The sequence below is a fragment of the Camelina sativa genome, chromosome 14 (assembly GCF_000633955.1).
Source record: "Camelina sativa cultivar DH55 chromosome 14, Cs, whole genome shotgun sequence".
Lineage (NCBI taxonomy): Eukaryota > Viridiplantae > Streptophyta > Magnoliopsida > Brassicales > Brassicaceae > Camelina > Camelina sativa.
The window spans coordinates 7,551,733-7,562,599 of record NC_025698.1 but is presented as its reverse complement, the minus strand read 5'-3'; the positions used below and the strand labels follow the sequence as shown (position 1 = coordinate 7,562,599).

Here is a 10,867-nt window from a genome sequence, read left to right as displayed (position 1 = left end):
TGAGAGATTATGTAAACTATTAGAACCTAAAGTATTTAAAAGGATGCAAAAGCATACATGATGGCATCTCCGGGAGGGTTCTTTGGGTTTGATATAGTTGTCTCTGTTGGTCCACAACATTTTGAGGTGGAAGCAGAGAACCTGTGACTTGGCCTGAAGCTTGTAGCCTTTGTTGCACATCCTGTTGTAGCAGATTAGGTTGTTGTTGCAACCCTAGCTGCTGATGATGCGACTGAAGCTGGGGCATCATCTGCTGTTGGGATGGCTGATTTTGTGACTGTTGGCCCTGAGAAGAAAACAAGCCATGGCCAGCCTGATGTGTTCGTTGCATCCCACCCGTTGATTGTGATAACATATGTACCGCGTGCTGGTTATTCTGCAAACTTGAGTTGCCAACCTGGGAATTGAGCATCTGTTGTTGTGGTTGCTGCAATCCTGCAACATTTCCTTGAGAGCCCAGTGGTTGCCTGAAGGTTGTTTTGTTGAGACATCAACTGTTGCTGGGCCGGTGGCTGCTGCTTCTGCTGCTGCTGTGGCTGCTGCTGTGACTGCTGTTGTTGGATGTTCATAACATTATTTTGTTGGTTTAGTAACCTTTAACATTATGTCATGAGAAAATTTAACAAGTCATAAGCAAACAAAAAAACTCGATTATGTCAGTGTTGAGTGTTGACAATAAAATAAAATCAATTATGTATTTATGTGAGAGACAAAATATGAAACGTGTTTTGATTTTATATATATATATATATATATACTACTAGACTAGTTAATTGGTTCTCTAATACCAGATTACCAGAAATTGATTAATCGGTGGTGGTGCCAAGCTTGGATTCGTCTCTTCCCGCCCTTCTTCCGGAGCTTTTCACTTCAAAAAAATTGAAAACTTCCAAGTGTTTGTTTTCGTGTAAATCGTAACTACTAAAAACCAAGGTTCTTTGTATTGACGGCGATATAGAACAAACAAAATATGCAAGTAGACTACAATAGGATGAATGAACTAAATAATTTATCTTGAATGGACTGAAATAATATCCTGTTAATTGTTAAAAAAAATATATTTTGAATGCTTTAAAGGCTTTAACACTCATCCCTTTGTATAGATTGAAAAACAAACTAATCTCAATTGTCAATTTAAAAACCGACCAAGGTTAGACTACAAGTCTACAATCAGTGAAGCAACTTTTTTAAAAAAATTATCCTATTTCACTTCTCAGTACATATCAGGCTATAGGTTATATTATATTATATCTGCAATTTTTTTAAAACACTTAATTTTATGATAATGTGAGCCAAAAGTAAAATCTAAAGCAAATTTGGCCTTTGGAAGAGCAGAGCCTAGGATAACAACAAAACTTGACCATGTTCCAAACAAAATCTCAACAGCTGTCCGCTAAAATATTAAATATCAAAACCAAGAGAAAACAGCATTTGGGATGAAAAAGCATCTGGAAATTCGAGTTTTAGAGAAGCTTCATGAAATTTATTGAGATTCAATATGCTTCTTGACGATATTGAGAGCAGTGGTCTCCTCGCCGTAGTCCTGACAAGAAATTCACATAAACGCATTTAGTTGAAGACTAGGGACGATAATGAACAAATCCTATTAATGAAATGATCCAGGATACAGGAGGTGAGGCATAAAGACATTAATTTACCTTGACAACAAGACATGAGCATCCAACAACCTTCCTGGCATTTCCCTCAGAATCAATCTTGCAGAGCTGCAAAAACAACAACATCAAAAAGATTCATCTCGTTGTTGAAAAACCAAACATTCATTTGGAACAAACCCGAGCTTTAGTAAGAAAGGTTTATAGAGGAAGAGTAGGTAATAAATAATAAACTTACACCAGCCCATTCGCCGAGGGTCTTGGCACTTGGAACGGTAAGCAAATTGATGTTGTGATCAGCACAGAGAGCTTTCACAAGCTTAACGTAATCAGGCTGGTTGCAGTCCTCAGCCAAGACACAAAGCTGAGCCACACGCTTCTCAATAAGCTTAGCACACTCATGAAGACCACGAACAACACCACCGTGAGCACGAGCTTTCCTTAGAGTCAACTCCAATGCAGTGTTTACGTCCATGTCCTCTGGGATTGCCGCTGGCTCAGCAACCGGAGGAACAACAGCTGGGGCAGCCTCATCACTGATATAAGCAAAGAATCAAAATTTAGACAGAGCAACAACACATATTGAGATAAAAAAAAACAGATAACAAACAATAAGCATTGATACTTCTCTAAAGCATACAAAACATCGTATTAAATCACAGTACAAGACTAGAAAAACTTTGATTAGAGCATAAGACCAAGTCATAGGTTGATCATAAATCAGATTTTTGAGTAACAAAAAGATTAATCCGCAGCAAAAGAGAATCATAAAAGTATTAGCAATCGACAGGAACATTCATCAACATCAACAATGCAATAAACAAAATTAACAGAAATAGATAAAACCAAGTATAGGAAATGTTAATGAATCAGCTATTTTGAACATTGACAACGGAGATTTAAGAATAAAGGAAAGAAGACAGTGTAACTAAGCTTACCCTGACATGTTTTCTCTTTGATTGTTGTTTAACGACCGGAAAAAAACAGAAGTTCTCTTGTTATCTGCCAATACAAAAGATCAAACAAAATCGGAATCAACAAACGGAGCAAAATCGACGGGGGAAGAACAAAGCTCAAAATCGACGGGGGAAGAACAAAGCTCAAAAAATACATAGCGAAGATTACAAAAAGGTAAGATCGTAAGTTAGAGCGATAGAGGAGCTGAAACACTGACCTCAGGAGACGAAGACGGCAGCAGCGGAAAGGATGTGAAATGAATTTGTAACAATTTATATGCTCACTTTACTAAAACCCTAATTTCACCACAAAATGACCCTTTAACGGATCGTCGCGGACCGTATGTTGGGCTTGGACCGGGCCTATCAGTTGGCTTGGTTAACGACGTCGTTTTAAAATTATTGTTTATCTACCTTCTCTCTCCCACTATATGAAACTGTCTTACACGAGTTTAGGGATTGACAGCAACGTGGATTAGTGGAATCATTAAAAAGCAAGTGTTTCGTTTTTCTTCTTCTTTCGTTGTAGATTAAAAAAAAACAACTTGTGTAAGACCTTGTTTATCGGAGGGTTCAACCCGTGATTCTTAGTATTTTCGATCAAAAAATAAAAGAAAAGAAAACAAAAAACTTAAGGGGAGTTGTTATATAGTATCCCCAAATGTGTTATAAGAGACGCATACGTGTCTGTATGCTATTAGGTGATCGAAAAATATAAAATGTATAATTTTTTTTTCCTTTCTATTTCTTTCCTTTTCTTTCTCTCTCTCTCTCTTTCTTTCTCTCGCGATTGAGAGAAAACGAAGAAGTTTTTGTGGAATCGTCTGGGTGTGGAGGAAGAGGAGATTGCGGCCGGAGAAGAGGAGATTGCTGCCGGACGAAGAGGAGATTGCCGTTTCCCATGGCGGTATTTTGATTGAATGGTGAATCGGCTGTGATTGCATGTAGGAGAGGCGATTTGGGAATTAGGGTTTCGTGAATTGGGAGTCCACTCAATCGGAAGAGATTCAATCAATTGAAAGCAGAGGGTAAGTTTATCAATTTAATTACTAATTGAATCAATCTCGATTAGGGTTTGATGATTAGGGTTTTTTATTTTTTGATCGAAAATTAGGGTTTTTGATGTTTCTTAGAAAATTAGGATTCTTGGTGTTCATGTGTTCCGTTTTGATCCTTACTTTGGAGATGAGTACTTTTTAACTCCGATTATGATGAATTTGAAAAGATTTGGCCTTGAATGTATCGCAATATGTTGATTTTGGTGTTGTTATTTGTGTGTGTGGTTAAAGTTTCTGATTAAAGCTATTAAGCTAATGATGATCCATTTTACAATGTTTAGATAATGTGTGGACTTGGATATGTAATTGTTTCGGTTCTTGACACATGATTGTTTTTGTGTTGTTATTAGTTGTTTTTGATGTTGTTATTTGTGGTAGCTAATGATGATTTAGTAAATGTTGTTATTTGGGCTTCATTAACCGGTTCTGTCTTCTGTTTTGAGGTTAAATGGCGTGTGAAGGATTGATGCATTGATGATATAGAGTATGGAAAAACATGGATCTCTTCGACCATGAAGGAAGGTAATCATGATCCTCAACTTGTTTGCATTTATTTGGTGTTAGTTCCAGCTTTTGTTTGGTGGTTGTGATAAATAGATTTAGTACTTGCTAGTGTAGGTTAGNAAAGCAGAGGGTAAGTTTATCAATTTAATTACTAATTGAATCAATCTCGATTAGGGTTTGATGATTAGGGTTTTTTATTTTTTGATCGAAAATTAGGGTTTTTGATGTTTCTTAGAAAATTAGGATTCTTGGTGTTCATGTGTTCCGTTTTGATCCTTACTTTGGAGATGAGTACTTTTTAACTCCGATTATGATGAATTTGAAAAGATTTGGCCTTGAATGTATCGCAATATGTTGATTTTGGTGTTGTTATTTGTGTGTGTGGTTAAAGTTTCTGATTAAAGCTATTAAGCTAATGATGATCCATTTTACAATGTTTAGATAATGTGTGGACTTGGATATGTAATTGTTTCGGTTCTTGACACATGATTGTTTTTGTGTTGTTATTAGTTGTTTTTGATGTTGTTATTTGTGGTAGCTAATGATGATTTAGTAAATGTTGTTATTTGGGCTTCATTAACCGGTTCTGTCTTCTGTTTTGAGGTTAAATGGCGTGTGAAGGATTGATGCATTGATGATATAGAGTATGGAAAAACATGGATCTCTTCGACCATGAAGGAAGGTAATCATGATCCTCAACTTGTTTGCATTTATTTGGTGTTAGTTCCAGCTTTTGTTTGGTGGTTGTGATAAATAGATTTAGTACTTGCTAGTGTAGGTTAGTGTAGTCTTTGATGTTATAGCTTTTGTTTGTTGGTTGTGATAAATAGGTTTAGTAATTGCTATTGTTGGTATTAGTCTAGTCAGCCATTGATGTGTTAGTTGGTTGTGAAGATTTTAAATGTGTGGTTGTTGCTAGTGTGGAAGTAAATAATTTCAAAATTTAAACCAACATAAATATTAACTAAACCTTATAAATTCAAACACAAACAAAACACAAATCATTCTTGCTTTAGCAATCTCTCTTGTTTATCGATAAACACATCTCTTTCTCCCTTTAGCATTATGGTTCCAAATACAAACCCTTCTTGCTTGACGAGTCTCTTGTTTCTCATTTAACAAACACAAGTCCTTCTCCCATTAGCAATCTCTTGTTTCTCATTTAACAAACACAAGTCCTTCTCCCATTAGCAATCTCTTGTTTCTCATTTAACAAACACAAGTCCTTCTCCCATTAGCAATCTCTTGTTTCTCATTTAACAAACACAAGTCCTTCTCCCATTAGCAATCTCTTGTTTCTCATTTAACAAACACAAGTCCTTCTCCCATTAGCAATCTCTTGTTTCTCATTTAACAAACACAAGTCCTTCTCCCATTAGCAATCTCTTGTTTCTCATTTAACAAACACAAGTCCTTCTCCCATTAGCAATCTCTTGTTTCTCATTTAACAAACACAAGTCCTTCTCCCATTAGCAATCTCTTGTTTCTCATTTAACAAGCACATTTCCTTCTCCCTTTAGCAATCTCTTGTTTCTCATTTAACAAGCACATTTCCTTCTCCCTTTAGCAATCTATTATTTCTCATTTAACAAACACATGTCCTTCTCCATTTAGCAATATGGATCCAAACGATTACATGAATCCTTATCGTCCCACTTCTAGCTATTTGAATTTGTTACAAAGTCAACTTGATACCCAAAACCTCGATTACTTTCCTTCTCTAAGTCCATGTTCTGAAGCTCCATCTTCACCTGCATCCCCACAAGAAAACCGCAAGTCAAGGCAAGCATGGTTACCAATAGATGATACCATGTTAGTCAGCGCTTGGCTCAATACTAGCAAGGATCCGATTACTTCCAACCAGCAAAGATTTGCATCCTTTTGGGGGAGGATTGCGAAATACTTTGCTCAATGTCCGAATGTTGTTGGTCGCCCAAAGAGAGAGGCGAGTAACTGTAAGCAGAGGTGGGGGAGGATAAACGACTTGGTGTGCAAGTTTGCTGGTTGTTATGAGGCTGCGAGTAGGGAGAAGTCTAGTGGACAGAATGAAGATGATGTGATGAAGTTAGCACATGAGATATACTTCAATGATCATGGACATAGGTTTTCATTGGAGCATGCTTGGCTTGTCTTAAGATACGATCAAAAATGGTGTGCTTCCACATCTATTAAAGGTAATGGGGTGAAAAGGGGAAGAGCGAGTGTTAAGGATGCGATTGATGTTGATGAACCAATGCCCCGGCCTCCTGGTGTTAAGGCTGCGAAGGGGAAGTAAAAAAAAAGCTCTAAGGTCGAACCGGATGTGGAGGAAGATGGTAAACCTTACTTGGAGTGTCAGTTGGAGCGTGTGTCGAGGATGTATGAGATGAAGGAGAAGGACTTTGCATTGAAAGAGAAGGAGTTTGCATTGAAGAAGGAGCATATCAAGCATGTGATGCTTGAAAATCTGATTGCTAAAAAAGATTCACTAACTGAATCTGAAAAAGCTCTTAAGGAGAAGCTAATTCAAGAGATGATGTCTTAATTCAAGGAGAAGCTAATGTAGTTTTTCAACTGTTTGTGTTTTTAGTGTTTTAAGTATTCGGTTTAAGTATGTGTAATTCTGTTTAAGTCTGTTTAAAGCTGTGTAATCGAATGGTTTCTAGTGTTTTTTGCAATCGGACAAGCTAATTAATATGTTTAAGTATGTGTTTTTTATTGGTTCCTTGTAATTGTGTTTGTGTTTAACGATTTGCTCAAGCTCGTAGGTGTGAGTTTATATAACAAGTTCATTAATTTTATTTGATTGACTTACTTCACTGTGTGTTCTGTTTTGACATGGTGTGTTCGAGATGGTGTCCCATAATGATGGTGTGTTTGAGATGGTGTGTTTGAGATGGTGTGTTCGAGATGGTGTGTTTGAGATGGTGTGTTTGAGATGGTGTGTTCGAGATGGTGTGTTCGAGATGGTGTGTTCGAGATGGTGTGTTCGAGATAAAGTGACATGGTGTGTTCGACCACATGTTCTCATCAGTCCGTGACAACTCTCATTCTTACAACCTCTTTTGTATTTTTGTGAATGGGCCACAAGTTTTTACTAGCTCTTTTGTATTTTTGTGTTTCTACCACAAGTTTTTACTAGCTCTTTTGTATTTTTGTGGTTCTACCACAAGTTTTTACTAGCTCTTTTGTCATTATTTACTTCTACCACAAGTTATTTGTAATGGTTGTGTACCACATATTTCAAGAACTCAAGCTACATCCTTTTTTCTATATAATGATCAACACTATCAACATTTCTAAACACTCTAGCTACCTCATTCTGAACACTTCTCAAATTTCAATACCAACCAAAAAGCTCTTTCTCTTTAGTTCCCTCTTTTTTAACAATGGCTTCTTTTTCCCATTCTTCTTCCCATAATGATGATGTTGATGACATACTTGATGAATGTTTTAATCAAACATGCAATCAAATCACCAATCATGTATGGGAAAATCTTCTTACTCCACCAATCCAAAGTCAACCACCACCTAAACCAAGAAAAAAGCGAATTCACATTGAAAGAAATAGAGAAGTCGGTCATGACCACTTGTGGAATGATTATTTCAGTGATGCTCCTACTTACCCTCCCAACATTTTCCGTCGCCGTTTTAGAATGAACAAGCCATTATTCATGCGTATTGTGGATAAGCTCGCAAATGAAGTTCCCTATTTTCAACAAAGAAGAGATGCTACCGGAAGGTTGGGTCTGTCTACATTGCAAAAGTGTACAGCAGCAATTCGTATGATGGCATATGGTTGTGCAGCTGATGCGTTTGACGAATACCTCCGCCTTTCTCCGAACGTGGCACTAATATGCTTGGAAAAGTTTACAGATTCAGTCGTAAATTTATTTGGAGATGAGTACTTGAGAAGACCCACACCAGCAGATCTTCAAAGACTACTCGACATTGGCGAGTATCGCGGATTTCCCGGCATGATAGGAAGCATCGATTGTATGCATTGGGAGTGGAAGAATTGTCCCACCGCATGGAAAGGTCAATACACCCGCGGATCTGGAAAGCCCACAATCGTTTTAGAGGCGGTGGCTTCGTATGATCTCTGGATCTGGCATGCTTTCTTTGGACTACCAGGTACATTAAACGATATCAATATTCTTGACCGATCTCCAGTCTTTGATGATATTTTGCATGGTCGAGCTCCTAAAGTTAAATACAGTGTCAACGGACATGAGTATAAATTGGCTTACTATCTGACAGATGGTATTTATCCAAAATGGTCTACTTTTATCCAATCTATTCCACTGCCACAAACTCCAAAAGACGCTTTATTTGCAAGACAACAAGAAGCTGTGCGTAAAGATGTAGAGCGTGCTTTTGGAGTTTTGCAGGCTCGATTTGCCATAGTCAAAAACCCGGCACTTATTTGGGATATAGTAAAGATTGGGAAAATAATGAGAGCGTGTATCATACTGCACAATATGATAGTAGAGGACGAACGAGATGGGTACTCTCTGTTTGATCAAACTGAATTCACACAAATGGAGTCAAGTAGGGCTTCAGAAGTTGACTACACACTTCCAACACCCAGGCCTTCATGTGTCGCTACTATGCTCAAGAATCGAAAGGATGTTCGTGATAAGGAAAAAAATAAGTGCTTGCAAAATGATTTGGTTGAGAATATTTGGACAAAATTTAGAGCTAATTAGTATTAAAATTAATCATTCTCTCCATTTATAAATTGCACTTCTGTTGTAATATGTATTAATGTTTTATTATGTTTTGTATGTTTGAAAATTAATAAAAATGGAATATTTCTTTTATTTTATAAATTCTTAAATGTTTACACATTTATACCACTACTATTCTATTTAAAATTTTAAAATTTTAAAAAACAATATTTTCAAAAATAAGAGACCCAACATAAGAACCTACCAATAAAAGAGAAAATTTTATCTAAGANGAACGTGGCACTAATATGCTTGGAAAAGTTTACAGATTCAGTCGTAAATTTATTTGGAGATGAGTACTTGAGAAGACCCACACAAGCAGATCTNCGCCCCCCTGATTTATTTCTTTTGGTTATATGTGTCATCAGTTGCGCGGCATCTAAAACGAAATTACACAAAAAAAAGGTCTGATTGATAAGAAAACTACGGAATCATTTCGCCATATTAATCAAACTCTCTTAACCAAACCGTAAATACATGATTTTACTTCAACAAATAAGCTTACGGATAAATTTTAAACGGCTCTCGACTTAAAATTCTTGTGCATCATCATGCTTTAATTAACACCTAATTGTAATGCTCAATAAAGCCTAAAGCAGCCTAACCAAAGCAAAAAAAAAAAAAACAAAAAAAGAGACACCAAACAGTTTTAATTTTTTCTTTTATATATTTTTTTTATTTTTTGGATCCGGCGAGGAGCTGAGGATTATCTAATCCATACAAAAAACCAGAATATCTATCCAAGGAACCAGTGAAGAACCTCTCTTTCATCTTGTTAAAAGCACGCAACGTTAACAAGCTATCCGAACCAGCCTGGTGAGAAATCCCAACCCGTTTCACACCAAGTATATCCGCTACTCTCTCCAGCCCTCCGTAAAGCGGTGCACAGAATCCCATCAAGTATTTGATATCGTACACTACAGGGAAATAACTCGTAACCTGATCGAAAAAGTCCGATTTCTCCTCTGGCAAATCTTTCCCTGACAAGAGTTTAAGCAAATATCCAAAATCGTATCCGCAGTGAAACGTCACCCACTGTATCTTATCGTTAAGCACTACACCCGAACCCATAAGAAGCTCAGCGAATCGTTTCGAATCGACCCCGCACTCGTTGTTCTTCTCGAAATCGATGTTGGATCCACGTAAGAGGTTGATTGAGTCCATTGCGAACATGTCGGACTTGAGATTGAACTCTCTGAAATTGAATTGCCAGATGCATTGTTTGTTGTTGGTTCCACAGGTTGGCAAGTTCCCTCGTTCATCCGATAACGTGAGACCGAGCTGAATCAGCTTGAGCATGTTCACGTTCGTCTTCAACGTCTCGTAGTTGTACTCGTAGTGTTTAGGGTTCGGGTTCGGGTTTGGATTCGTCGTCACGGTCTTGCAAACGATACCTGGGAACTCAGTGTCCATGGCGACGTAAGGGAAATCGTCGATGTATTGTTCAATCCGAGCCATCTCTGCTTCGAGGTTATGGTGCCAGACCTCGCGGATTTCGATCGTATTATCATCGTCTTCTTCTTTTGGATTCGGAACCTGCGACATTTCTCTGCCGATTTATTATGATGATGATGGCTCCGCTTCAAGAGCATCCGGATGCAAGAGAGAATTGAATAAAAGACAGAAATCGAAATGGAAAAATGAAAAAAAAAAACCTAGAACGGATCTAGAGAAAGATCCGATCCGGTTTCATCAGAATCTGCAAACAAAAATCGAATTCGAACAGAGCAATCAATCGCAAAGAAGATGAAGATTCAAAACGCAAACACACAGAAATGGAGAAAGAGATATAAGAAAGAGCGTTTAAAATGCGGAGGTGATTCGAACCTGGAAATCAAAAGGAAGAAAGCTAATAGAAATAGATAATTATCTGGAGAAAGGCGGCGATTCTCCAGATTAGGGTTTTCAGAGGAGTTGGTGGTTTATTGAAGAGGATGCTGCGAAACTGGGGAGGAGGAAGAAGAAGAAGAAGAAGAGGCTATTAAGGATTTTTTCATTGTATATTTATTTATAAAAAAAAAAAAAAA

At 37.4% G+C, this 10,867-nt stretch overlaps 3 protein-coding genes across 3 annotated transcripts; 1 reads left to right on the top strand and 2 right to left on the bottom strand.

Moving 5' to 3' along the window:
- LOC104740278 (40S ribosomal protein S12-1) lies at nucleotides 1,300–2,864 on the bottom strand. Its single transcript, XM_010460826.2, has 5 exons — nucleotides 2,788–2,864; nucleotides 2,552–2,615; nucleotides 1,852–2,149; nucleotides 1,659–1,724; nucleotides 1,300–1,543 (listed from the first exon to the last, which is right to left on the bottom strand). Exons 2-5 carry the CDS (start codon nucleotides 2,557–2,559, stop codon nucleotides 1,484–1,486), a joined length of 432 nt encoding a protein of 143 aa, XP_010459128.1. The 5' UTR covers nucleotides 2,560–2,615; nucleotides 2,788–2,864; the 3' UTR covers nucleotides 1,300–1,483.
- LOC104743330 (glutathione S-transferase T3-like) lies at nucleotides 5,942–6,406 on the top strand. Its single transcript, XM_010464428.1, has one exon. The coding sequence runs from the start codon at nucleotides 5,942–5,944 to the stop codon at nucleotides 6,404–6,406; it is 465 nt and encodes a 154-aa protein (XP_010462730.1).
- Nucleotides 9,256–10,841, bottom strand: LOC104740277 (probable CCR4-associated factor 1 homolog 2). The gene is made up of 2 exons (XM_010460825.2): nucleotides 10,668–10,841; nucleotides 9,256–10,539 (listed from the first exon to the last, which is right to left on the bottom strand). The coding sequence occupies exon 2, from the start codon at nucleotides 10,383–10,385 to the stop codon at nucleotides 9,516–9,518; it is 870 nt and encodes a 289-aa protein (XP_010459127.1). The 5' UTR covers nucleotides 10,386–10,539; nucleotides 10,668–10,841; the 3' UTR covers nucleotides 9,256–9,515.

What these genes read in the sequence shown, in the direction of transcription:
- LOC104740277 (XM_010460825.2), bottom strand. Translation starts at nt 10,385, where the DNA reads ATGTCGCAGGTTCCGAATCCAAAAGAAGAAGACGATGATAATACGATC.
- LOC104743330 (XM_010464428.1), top strand. Translation starts at nt 5,942, where the DNA reads ATGTTAGTCAGCGCTTGGCTCAATACTAGCAAGGATCCGATTACTTCC.
- LOC104740278 (XM_010460826.2), bottom strand. An exon ending in CCCTCGGCGAATGGGCTGGT is followed by an intron (nt 1,725 to 1,851) that starts GTAAGTTTATTA and finishes TTGTTTTTGCAG; the next exon opens with CTCTGCAAGATTGATTCTGA. An exon ending in GCTCATGTCTTGTTGTCAAG is followed by an intron (nt 1,544 to 1,658) that starts GTAAATTAATGT and finishes ATTTCTTGTCAG; the next exon opens with GACTACGGCGAGGAGACCAC.